We start from the raw sequence: 19,175 nt of genomic DNA, 5'->3' as shown, positions 1-19,175 counted from the left end.
GTAGAGTCTTCTCGAGCGGCTGCCTCGTTGCTCTTTGTTTCCGGCCGGTTGAGCCCGGTTTTCGGCACACCGTGCGTCCTTGACCTCATCGGCTGCTTAAAGTGGTCCTTCAGATCTTCAAACACTCGATCTTTTTCGAGTCAAGGTTGACCGGCAGCGGTGGATAGCCTGGAAGATTGTACTTGTCTGTACTAAAAGGAAAACACTTTTAGCATCGTTATCACCACAAAACACACTTCTCTTCTACAAACCTGGTTCGGAACCACTCCGACGATGCGGTTCACCACCCTCGGATGCAATCTGCACGGCCCACCGTTGTTGTGCAGTCCCGGAACCAGCGTAAAGTTGATAGTCATCTCCACTTTCTGAAAAGAAATCACAGTCAGCATCCACGATCACGAAGCTGCTATCAAAGTAATCGACGTGGCAAATCCGGGACACCCTCGAACAGCACACGCCCTGCATCGTCGAATACAGCCGGAACTTACCGATGTGGCCAAACAGGCTCTGATAGGTGAACTGGACCCTCTGGACCATCTTCGTGCCGGAACCGTCTGCCATCTCGGTCCGCGAAGAATCAAGTTTGAGACACACGCGCAGTTTAACAAAAGACTAAATGAATCGCGGCTGTTGCTGCTGGTTGACATACACGCGCATGCAATTTTGTACACATTTTGGCACACATTCATAAATGTTGTGAACCTTGCATATAAGTTTCATGTAAAAAGCACACTGCAAAATTCTATAGTATCTCGCATATAGATGTTATATGCGGAGCTCACGAATCATACTTGCCAAAGCAATATTTTTCATCGAGCATGAGTAAAATTCGGTTATAAGCATACGCATATAAAATCTAAGAAAATTGCTTGTAAAGAATATTTGTTAAGCATATAGAGATTAATATGATGAGTCATAGGTTTTATTATGCTACATTGAAGATTGGATATGTGCAGTGTACATATATAATCAATCATGAGTTTAGTTTCAGTGTGGTTACCATTTGTGATATTGTTGATATAATGTCACGACCATATAACAAAATTAAAATTGTACTATTTCCCGAATTGTTACACTTATCTTGACATATTCGAATGGTTGATTTTTTTTCCTACAATTTAATGAACGGTATCTATTCGTCATACGATTAGGATGGTTCGAAACAGCTATTGTTAGAACATAATAGTACTGTAGCCGGTATGATAAAAGTTATGATACTCGGTATGATTTAGTCAAAGAAACCTAAGCGGAAAATTTCCTAAATTTCCTAAGTCCTAATAATTGAAACAATTGCACAACAATTAATGGTACGATATAATTATTCCTCATATGTTTGGTATTATTTCAAACAGTTTTTGTATGATTGAGCCAAAAATGAATTTTAGCGAAAATTTTCTTAAGTCCCGATGATTCAAACAATTGTTCAACAATTCATGGAGAAATATAACTTTTCGCCATATGGTAAGGATTTTTCGGAACAGCTATTGTTAAAACATAAGGGTACCATAGCCGACGTAGTATTTCCAACTTGAAGCTCAGCGAAAAACTCTTAAGTCCCAATAATCCAAACAATTGTACAACAATTCATGGAACGATATAACTGTTCGCCAAACGCTTAGGATTATTTGAAACAGGTATTGTATGATTGAGCCAATTGAACTACAGCAAAAAACAATCCTAAGTCCGAATAATTCAAATAATACTTTAACAATTCATGGAACGATATACCTGAATTCAGCGAAAAATTTCCTAAGTCCCAACAATTCAAACCATTGTTCAACAATTCATGGAACGATATACCTGAATTCAGCGAAAATTTTCCTAAGTCCCAACAATTCAAACCATTGTTCAACAATTCATGGAACGATATACCTGAATTCAGCGAAAATTTTCCTAAGTCCCAACAATTCAAACCATTGTTCAACAATTCATGGAACGATATACCTGAATTCAGCGAAAATTTTCCTAAGTCCCAACAATTCAAACCATTGTTCAACAATTCATGGAACGATATACCTGTTTGCCATATAGTTTGTATGTAAAGCTAATTTATTTTCGTGATAATTTTTATAAGTCCAAATAATTTAATCAATTGATTGACCATTATCAGAACGATAACTGTTCGCCATGTGATTGGTCTATAATTTATTTGTATGGTTCTACCATACATGTTACGATATATTTATGATAAATTTTGAGGCCACATTTCATAATAAAATGCATTTTAAACCGCCAAACGTAATGTAACTGAGATAGCTCAATTAGATAAGGCGGCAGCACCACGGAAGAATCAACAGGAGACATCATCATCAAGCGGTAACAAATCCCGGACATTACAAAAAAAACGCTCACCATTAATAATCATATACTTACCATTCCCGTTAAATCCATAGTTCCCAGAACATTTGTAAAGTTTATTTTTTGGCTCCTCCCTTTTCAAATGGTGTCGGTAAGTGTCGGTAAAGCAGTTCACCATTTAAAATCATATTTTATTAATTTGTGGTACGGTTCACATAAAATAAGAATTGAACAGTTTGGGGTAGGGTATGACTATGATCCACAAAAAAAAACCCTTGTAAAAATGTATTGTAACATTACCTAACAACCTACCCGAATAAAATTATATGATAATTTGTATTGTCAAAACCATGAAGTTACAATAAATATTATAATATTTATGGTAAGTTTATGGTTGATTTTTTTTAACTTCATTGGAATGACGATAAAGTTATCGTAGATTTCATGGTTACAGCAAATTTCATGGTTTTGTTATTGGAAATGTTATAAATTGAAACAATAAAAGTACTGTACCTTTCATGAATACAGCAAATATTATGGTTTTGTTATTGGAAATCTCATAACGCATTTTTTCCAATTTTTGTTACAGTAAGTTTCATTGTAATGTTATAGTTGCATAGTGTGAACTTTTTTGAACGATTTTTTAAATAATGCGAATCATGTAATAAAAGTATTGAAAATATAAAAATATTAAAATACTAAAATATTAAAATATTAAAATATTAAAATATTAAAATATTAAAATATTAAAATATTAAAATATTAAAATATTAAAATATTAAAATATTAAAATATTAAAATATTAAAATATTAAAATATTAAAATATTAAAATATTAAAATATTAAAATATTAAAATATTAAAATATTAAAATATTAAAATATTAAAATATTAAAATATTAAAATATTAAAATATTAAAATATTAAAATATTAAAATATTAAAATATTAAAATATTAAAATATTAAAATATTAAAATATTAAAATATTAAAATATTAAAATATTAAAATATTAAAATATTAAAATATTAAAATATTAAAATATTAAAATATTAAAATATTAAAATATTAAATATTAAATATTAAAATATTAAAATATTAAAATATTAAAATATTAAAATATTAAAATATTAAAACATTAAGGCTTTATCCCAAATCCCCAAATCCCGCTTTCACTAATCCCATATCCCCGATTAATCATTTCCCCGAAAATTCCACTACACTCAACCCCGGTGGTTGGTCACTTTTCGTTTGACACTTTTTAGTTTGTACCCCGTTGGTTGGTCAAAGTCAAACTAAAAAGTGACGAACTGTCAATTTTACACGGCGCTCACGAACACTATCAAAACGAGCGTTTGGTAGTGTGTGTGAGATCCGTGTAAAAGGGGTGTCAAACTAAAAAGTGACCCCGTTTGTTTGACAACAGTTAGTGTCAAACCATCGGGGTTTGAGTGTACCCCGAAAATCATTCTCCCGCAAATTCCATATCCCCGAATGTCATTTACCCGAATGGCCATTTTACTGAACTGTTTAAACATTTAAACATTTAAACATTTAAACATTTAAACATTTAAACATTTAAACATTTAAACATTTAAACATTTAAACATTTAAACATTTAAACATTTAAACATTTAAACATTTAAACATTTAAACATTTAAACATTTAAACATTTAAACATTTAAACATTTAAACATTTAAACATTTAAACATTTAAACATTTAAACATTTAAACATTTAAACATTTAAACATTTAAACATTTAAACATTTAAACATTTAAACATTTAAACATTTGAACATTTAAACATTTAAACATTTAAACATTTAAACATTTAAACATTTAAACATTTAAACATTTAAACATTTAAACATTTAAACATTTAAACATTTAAACATTTAAACATTTAAACATTTATACATTTAAACATTTAAACATTTAAACATTTAAACATTTAAACATTTAAACATTTAAACATTTAAACATTTAAACATTTAAACATTTAAACATTTAAACATTTAAACATTTAAACATTTAAACATTTAAACATTTAAACATTTAAACATTTAAACATTTAAACATTTAAACATTTAAACTTTTAAACATTTAAACATTTAAACATTTAAACATTTAAACATTTAAACATTTAAACATTTAAACTTTTAAACATTTAAACATTTAAACATTAAAACATTTAAACATTTAAACATTTAAACATTTAAACATTTAAACATTTAAACATTTAAACATTTAAACATTTAAACATTTTTATTCAATAATAGAAACGGCAAAAAATATTAAGGATCACAAAACGAACACGACGCTCCCTAACGAACGCACCATGACACCTAATCTGGGCGACGCTCCCCTAACGAACACACCATAGTTGATCGAGCTGTCATCAAGGCTGTCATTTTTTTTTCACCCGCGCGCGTGTTTGATCCTGTTTGTGTGGCGCAGTTGAAATCAAAAATTCTCAAGTCGAATCGCGTGTGCTCGTGAAGGAACAACATCCGGCGTTCGGAACAAATACACCGGGTGACCGAATCGGAACGGCTCTGGGATGGCGGAATTTTCGCATATTTGGGTGAGTATTTGGAGTTTTGTTGAACTTGGAGAGGGCGGAATCGCACCCGCAACAGCAGCAGGCATTTTCAGGCAAATTTCCCAAGCTATTGGCTGATGCACAAAGTGATTTGTTTACCTTTTTTTGGTACCCTCCGCAAACTTCAAGCCATACAAAATTGTTGCCGGATCTTTTACGGGAGAGATCCGGAGAAAGATCCGGCAGCAATTTGTTTTGATTTGACGTTTGCTGAGGGTGCGGACAAGTTTGGTTATGTTCAAAGAGAATGGTCAAGGTCAAGTTTGCGAGAACAGTGGTCTGAACAAACTGTGTGTGTTCCTCTTTTACAGGGACTTCTTCTACCAGGCCCGGCGCCTGCTGCGGACACTTCCGGCCGGATTTGTTCAGGATGGTCGTTTCGTCTGGAGGCGAAAATCGTTAGGTAAGTTGTGTGTTAATGCTCAACGGTGAACGTTCAAACAACGGTCAAGGAAAAGGTCACGAAAAGAATTGTGTTGAGTGGTACGCAACTGAAAATAACAGAAACAGAAAGTAGCGTTTGACGTTTATTGACACGGTGCCTGTGTTAAATTTGTTTTGATGAATAAATAAAATAATAGAATTTGCAAATTTGAATGCCACTGATAATTACAAATGTTTATATAATTTTGTTTTTAATGTAAACATATAGGGCTGCTCATCAGACCGAATCTCAAAATGCTGAATCTTGGAAGGAAATTAGGCAATTAGGATATTAGGAAATTAGGAAATTAGGGAATAAGAAAATTTGGAAATTAAAAAATTAGGAAATAAGGAAATAAAGAAATTATGAAATAAGGAAATTTGGAAATATGGAAATTAGGCAATTAGGAAATTCGGAAATTAGGCAATTCGGAAATAAGGCAATTCGGAAATTAGGAAATTCGGAAATAAGGAAATTTGGAAATTAGGAAATTAGGAAATTCGGAAATCAGGAAATTAGGCAATTAGGAAATTAGGAAATTAGGAAATTAGGCAATTAGGAAATTAGGGAAATAAGAAATTTGGAAATTTGGAAATTAGGAAATCAGGAAATTAGGAAATTAAGAAATTAAAAAAAATAACAATTAAGAAATTACAAAATTAGTAAATTCGGATACTAGAAAATTCAGAAATTCGGAAATTAGGCAATTAGGAAATTAGGAAATTAGGAAATTAGGAAATTAGGAAATAAGGAAATTAGAAAATCAGGAAATTAGGAAATTAGGAAATTAGGAAATTAGGAAATTAGGAAATAAGGAAATTAGGAAATTAGGAAATTAGGCAATTAGGAAATTAGGAAATTAGGAAATCAGGAAATTAGGCAATTAGGTAATTAGGAAATTAGGAAATTAGGAAATTAGGCAATTAGAAAATTAGGTAATTAGGAAATTACCAAATTAGGAAATTAGGAAATTTGGAAATTAGAAAATTAGGGAAATAAGAAATTTGGAAATTAGGAAATTTGGAAATTAGGAAATCAGGAAATTAGGAAATTAGGAAATTAAAAAATTAAAAACATAAAAAAAATAACAATTAAGAAATTCCAAATTAGTAAATTCGGATACTAGGAAATTCAAAAATTCGGAAATCAGGCAATTAGGAAATTAGGAAATTAGGAAATTAGGAAATTAGGAAATTAGGAAATTAGGAAATTAGGAAATTAGGAAATTAGGAAATTAGGAAACTAGGAAATTAGGAAATTAGGAAATTAGGAAATTAGGAAATTAGGAATTAAGGAAATTAGGAAATTAGGAAACTAGGAAATTAGGAAATTAGGAAATTAGGAAATTAGGCAATTAGGATATTAGGAAGTTCGGAAATTCGGAAATAAGAAAATTGAGATATAAAGAATTTTGTAATTTTGTAATTTTGTAATTTTAAAATTTTAGAATTTTAGAATTTTAGAATTTTAGAATTTTAGAATTTTAGAATATTAGAATTTTAGAATTTTAGAATTTTAGAATTTTAGAATTTTAGAATTTTAGAATTTTAGAATTTTAGAATTTTAGAATTTTAGAATTTTAGAATTTTAGAATTTTAGAATTTTAGAATTTTAGAATTTTAGAATTTTAGAATTTTAGAATTTTAGAATTTTAGAATTTTAGAATTTTAGAATTTTAGAATTTTAGAATTTTAGAATTTTAGAATTTTAGAATTTTAGAATTTTAGAATTTTAGAATTTTAGAATTTTAGAATTTTAGAATTTTAGAATTTTAGAATTTTAGAATTTTAGAATTTTAGAATTTTAGAATTTTAGAATTTTAGAATTTTAGAATTTTAATTTTAGAATTTTAGAATTTTAGAATTTTAGAATTTTAGAATTTTAAATTTTAGAATTTTAGAATTTTAGAATTTTAGAATTTTAGAATTTTAGAATTTTAGAATTTTAGAATTTTAGAATTTTAGAATTTTAGAATTTTAGAATTTTAGAATTTTAGAATTTTAGAATTTTAGAATTTTAGAATTTTAGAATTTTAGAATTTTAGAATTTTAGAATTTTAGAATTTGAGAATTTGAGAATTTGAGAATTTGAGAATTTGAGAATTTGAGAATTTTAGAATTTCAGAATTTCAGAATTTTAGAATTTTAGAATTTTAGAATTTTAGAATTTTAGAATTTTAGAATTTTAGAATTTTAGAATTTTAGAATTTTAGAATTTTAGAATTTTAGAATTTTAGAATTTTAGAATTTTAGAATTTAATAGCAGCTAATTTAATAGCATTTGTACCGAAACAAACATATGAAAATATTCCCTATGTCTAATTTAGTGTGTTTCTCTTTTACAGGGGCCTATTCCACTGAGGATTGTGCTTCATAAATACGCGAGAGTTCATCCCAAGTACGAAGCAGTAGTTCTGGCACCGGCTACAAACATTTCGAACAACGTCAGAAAGTTCGGATTGAAGCAGAATATTAAAAGAAAACGACGCGGAAAAAAAGTACTATTTTTTTTAAATCTGCGAAAAAAACTATAAAAATACAATAAAACTTACCATATTGACCATTAATTTTAATGTATAAATATATGTTTTACAGTACAATTTGGTGGAGAGAAAACAATAAATACAATGCAAATACAATGAATCATACTGTAGTTATTATTTATTTCAATGTACGAATATAGTTTAAACCGTACTATTTAGTATGGAAAAATCCATGAAGAACTGTGAATTTACTGTGCAAACCATTGTAATGGTTACTGTTTTTATTATAAATGTATGATGTTTTCTATGGTCAGGGTAATTTTTTGGACGGAAAAGGCATCAATGAAAATACGATAGAATGTATAGTTTTTGGTTTTTTTTTGTATGGGGAAAAGTCGAAATTTTTATGGTGACTGTGCCTAACAATACCCCTTTTTTATAGTAAATTCCCGAAATAGGATATATTCTATGGTGAAAAAACATAAAGGCTACAGTAGAATCATGGTTAAAATAACCATAGAATTTATCGTGTGATAACCATAAAATCTACTGTTGGTTTATAGTAAATCTTTATGCGGGTATTTAATAAATTGTAGGATTGTTTGGGGAATGGAAAATGTACGGTTGCACCCTATTTGGTGTATTATTAAGATCATTTAGGAAAAATCATTCGACAAATGGTGACTATATGGTTGTTGACTATGCGGGGTGAGAAGATGCCAGAAAATCCAGCTACGAGCTATTGCGCGTATTGAGAAAATATCAGTTTTGGTGATTTTCTTGTATGGGTCTCAAAGATACGAGCGCAAAAGTTTTTTCAATTTATCCAAGCAATCTTGTTGATTTTGGCGTTCTGTGGCTGACAGCTCACCTTAAAATTTTCAGCTCAAGTGTATCATTTTGTTTTTTAAGTGGGTTTATTTCTGGAAGCAAGTTATTTTAACGGAAAATATGAATATGAATATTAATTAAAATTAAACTACTTTCTTTCATTGATATTCTATTGATTCGAATATGGTGGTTCGACATGGTGCCTCTTCCCAGAATTAAGGCAGTTAGAATTTTTGTGTGAAGAAGGCAATTGCACACCGTTAAATGGGTCACATCCGTTTGATCCGCGCGATGTCCTGGTTCGGTTTTTTTGCGATCTTCAACTGGGTCGGTTCAAGAATCATTGGCTCTTCAAGTCAAACAATTAATCTAAGCTTTCTGTTAAGTTCTTTTTTGTAGATAGTTAATTTCTTCGTAATCTTCAGCCAGACAGTGAGAATTTTGAAAATAAAAAATACGAGCCAAACCTTTCAAACAAAATTATTTTCAAGGCCTTTAAAATTTTATGAGCGAGCTGATCGAATCTCAGCTCGAGATGAAATACTTGACTTTTTAGTAAAATTATCCCCACACGCGGTTCACTAAGTAATGAACAAGTTTATTTTTTGTTCTATTTCGTTAAAATTTTGTTCACATCACATTCAATTTGTATTTTTTTTTTGTAATTAAGCTTGTAGATTTTGGCCACCTCCCGGGCCGGAACCGACTACTGGGTTTACGTCGCCAGTACGATAGTCGTGGCTATGAAGAGCGCCTCGCTTGCCGTTGCGTTGTTGTGCAGGTTGATCTCTAGGTTCTGTAGCTCTGGAATGTGAGGGTGGACCTGGACAAATCGAGATGTTTTAAAGATTTTTTTTTTAAATTAATTTATGCCCTCCAATTCACCTTCCTGCCATCGACCCGATGCAGGTTCCAAAATCCCCGACAGTCCACCGAGTCCAAACAGGACTTGGAAACGACATAGCACGGACACCGCTGTCCACAGTAGGTCCCGGGGTAGCCGTCGCATGTCTGCACCGACAACTCTGTCACTTCAACAGTTGCTTCGTCCACACTCGGATTGGCCAGCCAACGTCGTCGTTCCGGCCATTCCGGACGATGTCGCAGCCGCCGTCGCCATTTCTACAAAAAATACTTCAGAAATATGGTTTGATTTAGGAACTCCACAAAAATTACCGGTACGCATTATCACGATTTTCTCAAATTGACAGTCAAATTTATTTTGATTTTTTCTAAGCCTACTCTCTCATCTATACCTTTCCATTGCGACTATATCTTTCTGCGGCGATTAATTGGAGCGCAGGATTCTATTTTTTCTTGAAATTATTAATAAATCCACAATATTTAAAACACACCGTTTCTAATATTTTATTTTTCAGTTCAGTGGACCCCAATATGGACCCTATCGAGCTGACAAATCGCAACATGGAGTTAAACTTTCTGTGCAGTTGCTGTGAAGCTTACCAAGGCTTTTCAAAAAGTTTAACTCCATGTTGCACGCACACACTCTCACTTTTAATTTCTCGATTATTATTTAAATATTATTAAATCAACAACTCAAAAGGGCTCATAATAATGTTCACTCCGAACCAGGAAAAAAGTTCAATTGTGCCCTTTTCTTTTTCGTAGTTTTTCGTAGTTGAGGAACTTTCTATGTTATAGAGTGAACTTTTCATACATTCTAAACACCATAATTCACTTCAAAACAACGTTTGGTTTACGTTTCACCAAAGATTTCTGCAGAAAAAAACTTCGCCGAAACACAATATTTAATATGGTCCCGCGGAAGCTGTTCAGTACACATTTGAAGAATTTTTATGTTTCACATGCCTTATTCTCACCATTCGCTCACAAAACTTCACCAACTAACATAATGTTCGCTGAATTCTTCATTATTTCTAACTGAACAAAAGGTCCCATAAACATCATTCAACACAACAATCGGATGACAGCGCTTTAGTGCCCTTTCAATTCTCTTTGAAAATGCATCTAGAAAGGGCCCATTATGAACAACAGTTGGAAAGTTAAAAGGGCCTAATAACGAGATTTTTTTAAATAATGAGTTTTATTGCGAAAATCAACATAAATTAAAAAGCATTCAAGCAAAGTTGAGGATAATGATGTGTTTTATCGTATCATTAGTAAAAATACCATCAGTCAAGCTTCTTCTTTAAATAGGAATTGAAACAAGTTGTGCACTTTTTGCAAGCGATTTTCTCGAATCGCGGTTTTTGGTTTTGCGCCCTAATGAAATGTTTGGCTCGAATTGTGGAACACCTGAATTTAACTGATATTTTCACAAAAAAAGTTATCAAAACATGTATAAAACATCACTAAGCTTGAGTTTTATTGGTTTCAGTGTGTGAAGTTATTGTTTGGTAATTGGGGTGGTAGCGGGGTTAAGTTCATCCCACAGAACCTGCGTCAGGCGTTTAACGTGGGAACGGGCGGGGACACGTGACCAATCAGCGATATCGAGTTCCACATGCGGCAGAATCAGCGGAGCATGTGCTGTAACATTATCGTGCTCACCCTTTACCGAAACGTATACCTGGGGATAAAAGAAATCCAGTTAAAAATCAACCAATTTACAAACGAACCGCATTTTGAACAAAACATTTTTTGTCGTCGCGCCAGATTGAAAACATAACATTCCGAAAGAAACGTCATCAATGTCAAAGTGACATTTCTAACGAGAATTGCATGGTTTCTCTCATTTCTCCGAGTTTCTCTCGATTCCTCCCGTTTGCTCCCGGAGTAACTCTCGTTTGTCCTGGTTTTTTCACTGTCTTGCCCCGAGGTAATAAATATGTATTCCTGGAGAGATCCAAAGTTTGTTTACATTCGTAAGAAAAAAGTGTTCCGAATTTGTGGATTTCAAGGGTCAAAGTAATTCTTCAAAAACTTCATATAAAAGTTAAAATTTGCAGATGTTCGATACAGCATTCAAAAGATCGCAAAAAAAGCTTTCAAATGAAGGAAAAAGCGAATCATTAAGTTAAATTATCGATTTGCTATGATTTTTTGAACATTGCCCGATTTGGAAACCGTTCCGAATATGTGGAATGACTGTACTTTGTTCAAGAAATCAGGTTATTTCGCCAAAAACTTAACACGTATCCAGCTTTTTAAGCAAAAATGGCGTTCGAATGGTGAACGCCCGAAATGTCAAAATCACGCAGTGGTACCAATATTGCGAAAAAAGTGTGCCATGGCATGACAGCCACATTTTTTGTCTGATGTTGGTGCTACTGCGCGATTTTGACATATCGGACGTTCGACATTCAAACGCCATCTTTGCTTAAAAACCTGGATAGCCTTATGTGTGGGACAAACTTGCCTTGCGTTTTTCTCAGCTTGCTATTTTTGCATAATAGACATTTATAACAACATGTGCAGTCTAGTGTGCAGTAAAGCCTTATGTAAATTTGTACGTACAATGGTAAAACACACCTTTTCTAATTTTTTTTTATTTTAATGTACCTCAATATGGACCCTATTATTATTTATTATTATTATTATTATTAATAGTAAAGCTGACACCACTGCTACAAATTCCCACCCTTTTGGCACAAGATTACTCACCTTGGGTTACTCACGAACACCGATGATGTTTTGGCCGATTTTTGGCATTTCTCGCACAACTTTTAGCTGGTCGGGTGAAACAAAAGGCGTTTTCCAAGCAAGCAAGCCCGTTCGCAAAAGTAGTGTTTAGTTTCCCGTAAAAAAAAACTTAGCGAATCCCCGGAATTCCCGTAGAAAAGAACCATGTCCGACGCACCGGCCACCGCTGGTTCCGAGAACTGGATCAAAAAAGCCGAGGACCAGGAGATTTCCACTCTGGTGAGAGCGATTTTGTTGTTTGTTTTCTTCCGATTTCTAACCTTATTTTTTTACGGAATCGACTGTTCCGCAGGTTAACGAGCTGAGCATCGAGAAGGAGAAGGACAAGAGCGAGGCTGCGCCAAAGGAAGCGGCTAAGGAGGAGACGGCAAAGCCCGAGGAGAATCCGCCTCCGGCGGAGCCCGTGCCGGCGAGTGTGGAACCGCCGGCGACGACCATAGCCGCCGCTGTGAGTAGTGCTGGCACTCCGTCGGAACCGGCCGCCAGCGAGAATGGGGAGACGGCGTCGTCCACCGAGGACGCGGAGGCATTTAAGTAGGGAGTTGTGTTGATTGGGGTTTGGGTGTTGAATGTTAATGGTTTTGTTTTGTGGTTGCAGTCCGGCGGATGCAAGCTTGTTGATGAAGATTATCCGGAAGGGTCTGGTCGAGAGCAGACAGGACATTGAGGTGCAACGCAAGAACCCGATGTCGCCGTTGTACTCTGTGAAGACGTTCGAGGCGTTGCATTTGAAGCCGGAGCTGCTGCAGGGCGTGTACGCGATGGGATTTAATGCGCCGTCGAAGATCCAGGAGACGGCACTGCCGACGCTGTTGGCTGAACCTCCGCAGAACATGATCGCCCAGAGTCAGAGCGGAACGGGAAAGACGGCGGCCTTCGTGTTGGCCATGTTGAGTCGAGTAAATCCGGCCAAGAACTATCCGCAGGTCATTTGCCTAAGTCCGACGTACGAGTTGGCCATCCAGACGGGCGAGGTCGCGGCCAAGATGGCAAAGTTCTGTCCGGAGATCAAGCTGCGGTACGCGGTCCGAGGCGAGGAGATTTCCAAGGGTTCCAAACTGACCGATCACATCATAATCGGAACGCCCGGCAAGCTGCTCGACTGGGGCATCAAGTTCCGTGCGTTCGACCTGAAGAAGATCAGCGTGTTCGTGCTGGACGAGGCGGACGTCATGATCGCCACCCAGGGCCACCAGGACCAGTGCATCAGGATTCACAAGCAGCTGTCCTCGTCGTGCCAGATGATGTTCTTCTCGGCGACGTACGAGCGCGAGGTGATGGAGTTTGCTGAGTACATTGTACCGAACCCAATCGTTATTCGGCTGGCGCGCGAGCAGGAATCGCTCGACAACATCAAGCAGTACTACGTCAAGTGCCGGAACCAGGACGAGAAGTACCAGGCCATTTCGAACATTTACGGCGTGATCACGGTCGGGCAGGCCATCATCTTCTGCCACGTGAGTAGATTCCCTCTTTTGGAATATCCTAGCAAGCTCAACTCTCCCCCCTCCACAGACGCGTAAAACGGCCGGCTGGCTGTCCGGCAAAATGTCCCAGGACGGCCACTCGGTGGCCGTGCTCTCCGGCGACCTGACCGTCGAGCAGCGCCTCATGGTGCTGGACCGCTTCCGGGCGGGCATGGAGAAGGTCCTGATCACGACGAACGTCCTGTCGCGGGGCATCGACGTCGAGCAGGTCACGATCGTGGTGAACTTTGACCTGCCCACCGACCAACAGGGCCGGGCCGACTGCGAGACGTATCTGCACCGGATCGGACGCACCGGACGTTTCGGTTAGTTGTTCATGACCTAGAAAACACTTTCCAAACTTAATGCCTTCCTTTTTATGCTTTAGGCAAGAACGGTATCGCAATCAACCTGGTCGACTCGGATCGCAGCATGGCCATCTGCCGGGCCATCGAGAGCCACTTCAAGAAGCGCATTCACCTGCTGGACGCGGAAAATTCGGACGAAATCGAGAAGATCGGCTCGTAGATTTTTGGATTTGGCGGGACAATTGTTTAAGTTATTCTTTGGACACGCGCGACACCTCGGTTATTAAAGACTTTTGTTATTTTTTCTCTTATGCGACTAAAATTTGTGCAAAACACAAAAAAGTATCGATCAAGAAAATGCCTAACGAGCATGGGTTACGAAAAAAATATTCTTTTTTTATGAGATTTAGCAAGGAAACTGTGCATTGAAATGTGATCGAATTTTGTTGTCTCTTTTCCTACCAATATTCGTGAGAGAGCGTGAGAGCGAGCCAAGAAAGAGGAGGGAAAATAGTTGAAAACGATTTTTACCTAATTATTACCATAATGTAAACATAATTCCACAAAACAAGTTCCGTATAACAAAACGGACGACTTTCCTGAGTAAGAGCAAACAAGAAAAAAGAAGAATAGATTGAAGGGAAGTAATATATGCGCTTTTCAAGCGATAAAGGAAAACGATACGATTTGTGGGCGCAAAGTGAACTCCGATCCGAAAGCCTTGGTCAAATTATTGTGCTAGTACCTAAGTGTTATTATAACACTTGATCGAACAAACAAACGCGGCCCTTTATTGACGAAATAAATGTTCTCCCCTGTCTTTCGTTTCAGGTGATCAACTTCAGACTGATAATCCAAGACCAAGAAAAGAAATCGACACAGGGTGCAGCTGACGACAAAATCAAATAATCTCAGTAGTGTTTGCGCAATTCTTCGCAACTTGTGATGTGCTTACCAAATCTGCAAGTGAATTATGATTTGGTTCTTTAACTTGAACTTCGTTGTGATGGTTTAGTTTCAGTCAACCAACAGAGTGATAGAACAACCATCAAAACTGCCAACGATCACCATTTTAAGGTCAGTAAAAAAATCTTCTTGTTGGGGGGCGTATTTAAAAAGCGGATTCAGTGGCAATTTATTTGTGAACTTAATGTTAATATGTTGAGGTTCATGTTACCATTCCATAGGTCGTCTCTTCTAAGTCGGGATTTGAACATCGATCTACCGCTCTTTAGGCGGAAGCGTTACCACTATAGCCTACGTGCAGGGTGGTTACACTTTCGCGATTTTCGCGGATTTGGCGCGGATTTAGTCAGCGATGGCGCGGATTTCGCGGATTTACAAAACTGAAAATATTTTTTTATTCAATACATTTTTTTGTTTAATTTATTTCGTATAAAATACCTAATCATGTCTTGATTTGAAATTGAGTATTTTTGACAATTTCAAATATCATTATTGAAAATTTTGCAAGATTTTTTTGTCAATTTGTTATTCAATATTTGTTAGATTCGTTTCATAGCTTCAATGATGTTATTTGAAAAATATGATCAATATTCATGAAAAATGATCTTAATAATATATTTTAAATTTCTAGTGTACCTTATTCGACTCAATCTTGTTGGCTCAAAATAAATTTAAAAAAAATATTGGTGAAAAGCAAATAGAACAAGAACATAAAAATTAAAAACAAAATTCTAAGCCTTTTTTAAATTTTGCTTAAGGCTGGTTATTAATCGCAATGTTGAAAAAAAAAATAGAATCAACAAAGTTTGATCAGATTAAACTTTTGATTTAATAAATGTAGTGATCACAATACTGCGATCCACAAGAGAGGTTGGTGTCCCTTTTATTTATTTTTAATTTTATAATTTCTAAAGATGATAACTGAACTAAGCTCAATAGCTGAAGATTTTGTCTGACATCTCACTAAGAGGAAACACTTGTACATGTTTAGGCAATCCAAAATAATCGGCCATCAAAAAAAAAAAAATACCGATTGTTAAAATGAACTACATAATCTTGAAAATTGAGCTTTTTTTTTATTATTCGAAAAATAATATTATAAAAAACAAACTTATTTAATTAGAGATTGGACTACGGATATCCGGATTATTTACATTTTTTTCATATAAAATCAGATATCATCTTTTTAATCAAACCAAATCAAAAGGGATGTACAAAAATCGTATCAAAACTGAACATAATTTGGATAAAAGTATTTGAAGAACCCAAAATAGAATTAAGAACAAAAATGTAACGGATCGGATAGTTTTTCGAATAATAGTATTCGACCATAAATTATGTGATGCAAAATTAAAGGTCTTTTGAATACCTGTAATATAATTTTTTGTCGTCTTACTATCGCCCCACAGTCGTGAGACAAAGCTGAAATTTATGACTTAGTTTATTTTCTCAATGGTACAAATTATCTCTAATTCTAATAAGACCTTCTGACGCGATCTTGAAAGTTTTATTTTCATTTAACGTGAAGACTTTCATCATTGCCATGATTTTTCGTTCTAAGATATAAATTTTGCGTCCCTTTCAATATTTTTACAAAATTCCTTCTACAAGTTGTTTAGAATAGTGCCCTACACATGCTGATACATTTTGGTAACGATTATCCCATTCCTTGCGAAGTTATGGAAATCGTCATTAATCAATGATTACCAACTAGGACGTCAATGACTGTACAACAAAGTTATATAAGTTCTTCCTTCAAGAAGGCAACAACCGGCACATGCTGATTCATTTTGGTGCAGAAATTTGTTAAATTGAATTCATTACAAAGTTTTTTAGAGTGATGATCAGTTATCTTTGAAAATGATCAACGGCTTCACCTTAAGACATAAGACATGGCGGCCAAAATGGGGGTGATTCAATATTGAAAAATCTGAAATCCCATACAAACCTTCGGATAATCGAGTCTGGACTGTAAATCATAAAATACTATGGCAAATAAACTTTTTGGAAAAAGCATTACTGACCAACCCAGTACATGTTTTTTTTTCAAATTTAAATGTTTAGACAAACCTAACCAGTTCAAAAATATTTGTATTCGAAATCTTAACAATGCCATCGCTGTTAAGTGGTAGGGGAAATATGCCCATTTTAAGCCTAATAAGCGGTCGTGTTTGAATGATGCTGGATAATCTGGATTGTTCCTTGAAATTCACTAAAACCAAGTACACCAACGAGTAGAGCAACTTTTTGTGAACATTTCTGTATATTTTCACTTTTATTAAAGGTTATGCTATTCCTTTTACAAGCATTTTAAAAAAATATTTCAAAAATGCATTCTAATCAGTCGAGTGCATTGGGCCACGCCCATTTTTCTATTTCAGCTTAGTTCTTTTTTTTTCTTCCAGCGCTCTTTTGGGTCTGCTTAGGGCTGCCAAAATTGATGAAATTTTAAGCGAACACTAACAAAAAGTAGCATTTATAGCGAAAGTTTCCTGGCAACACTTGCTCACTCCAACAGGCGCTGCACCAGCATGTTGGTGGCCACCCTTTGTTCTTTATTTGCCTTCGCTCCTCGCTCGGTTTTCTTCAGCCTTCGATTAGGATCGGTATTCAAAATTGAAACGTCAAAAGACTTAGCGCGTTTGTTTTTTGTTGGTGCTTGCTAATTATTTACATTTTTCGGGATTATTTTTCAAGTGAGTGACTAAGTAATGGTCAAAAGAACATGTTGCCGGTAGTTGGAAGCAATTTTATATCTTAAGCGCTTTGTAATCGTTAGCGCAAGTTAAATGATATTGATGGCGACTTTCGTTAAGTAGTTAACCTGTGGTCTTGCGTGTGGATGTGTGTGCCACCAAAATGATGAGAAATGGTCTCGCAAAATAGAAATTATGATCAAAAGTGCATTAAATTTGATCTTTTTGGTCAGTAAGTGGCATAAATTTGCGTGCTTACTCGAGGCGGTGCTGTTGCTGTTAAGTTTATAGCCTGAAAAGTATTTTTGGAGCTTAATCTCTCCATATGACGAAGATAGGTGTTTGATTAGAAGGGGATTATTTCCCCTATTAACTTATTTATGATAGGCATTTTTTTGTTTTCGTTAGGTTCGGATGTTTAAGCTTTTACATGATTTGCTTTCATTTGCGCAAAAATGACTCGCGATATGATTTTTTCATGTGGAGCTGGTTAAGCTTATTTGTTAAAAAAAGAATATAAAAATATCAACAGCACGTTTCACATTTTGCTGCAAAATTAATCATTTCTGGCAACCTATCAAATTAAATGAAAGATGGAATATAAATTTAAAATAAAATAAATAAGAATTAAAAAATATTTGTTTTACCTATCCAAATATTTATTTTATATATCGAATGTTTACTTCTTGATATTTGATATGTAAACCCCAAATCTATTTCACAAATTTCAATTTCTCTAAGTAAAAGATAATTTTCTAATTTTTAAAATAGTTCTTACAGAGTGAACAATAAAGAAATGCGTTTGCTAACTTGTTTGATGAAAGTGATTTTGCATCTTATACTTAATTAGTATTTAAACACACTGAATTGTTTTGAAATTTCGTGAAAAAATGTATGGCGCGGATTTCGCGGATTTGAAAAAGCGCGGCCCTGTTTTCGCGGATTTGATTTTGGGAAAGTTGTAACCACCCTGTACGTGGCTACGCCGCTACGGTCAAAGGATCTTAAAACCATTTTTTAATCAAGTGTTAAAACTGTTGGGATAACTGGAACAGTACTCTTGCAACACTGCCATGCCAGCCAGAGTATCCAGGTTTTTAAGCGAAGATGGCGTTTGAATGGTGAACGCCCGAATTGTCAAAATCGCGCAGTAGCACCAACATTAGAAAAAAAATGTGGCTGTCATGCCATGCTCCGTAATGTTGGTACCACTGCGTGATTTTGACATTTCGGGCGTTCACCATTCGAACGCCATCTTCGCTTAAAAACCTCGATTTACACTGGGCTCTCCGGTGACAACTCAGTTGTCATCCGGAGATGTCAACAACAGTCTCAACTGTTTTTAATCTATTGTTATCGTCATTCATATTGTGATTCGTGCTTGTTCGTCCAGATCTTGTTCTGTGTGGTCGTGGAGAATGTCTTCCGTAGTAACAGTTAAATAGGGCGAATCTGCGTTTGTAAACAAGCAGTCTAT

General features: G+C 34.8%; 1 protein-coding gene and 1 long non-coding RNA gene across 2 annotated transcripts; both read left to right on the top strand.

Annotated features, from left to right (window-relative positions):
- The first annotated feature begins 4,709 nt into the window (after positions 1-4,709).
- On the top strand, positions 4,710-7,967 carry LOC119765515. Its single transcript, XR_005276787.1, has 3 exons — positions 4,710-4,883; positions 5,213-5,304; positions 7,670-7,967. It is a non-coding gene; the product is annotated as an uncharacterized LOC119765515 (long non-coding RNA).
- A 4,283-nt stretch (positions 7,968-12,250) lies between these two features.
- Positions 12,251-14,717, top strand: LOC6035081 (DEAD-box helicase Dbp80). Its single transcript, XM_001845264.2, has 5 exons — positions 12,251-12,481; positions 12,555-12,796; positions 12,861-13,719; positions 13,778-14,054; positions 14,117-14,717. The coding sequence occupies exons 1-5, from the start codon at positions 12,407-12,409 to the stop codon at positions 14,254-14,256; spliced, it is 1,593 nt and encodes a 530-aa protein (XP_001845316.2). The 5' UTR covers positions 12,251-12,406; the 3' UTR covers positions 14,257-14,717.
- The last annotated feature ends 4,458 nt before the right edge of the window (positions 14,718-19,175 follow it).

Source organism: Culex quinquefasciatus, chromosome 1 (assembly GCF_015732765.1).
Source record: "Culex quinquefasciatus strain JHB chromosome 1, VPISU_Cqui_1.0_pri_paternal, whole genome shotgun sequence".
NCBI classification, from domain to species: Eukaryota; Metazoa; Arthropoda; class Insecta; order Diptera; family Culicidae; genus Culex; species Culex quinquefasciatus.
This window is presented reverse-complemented; position numbering and strand designations above follow the sequence as displayed.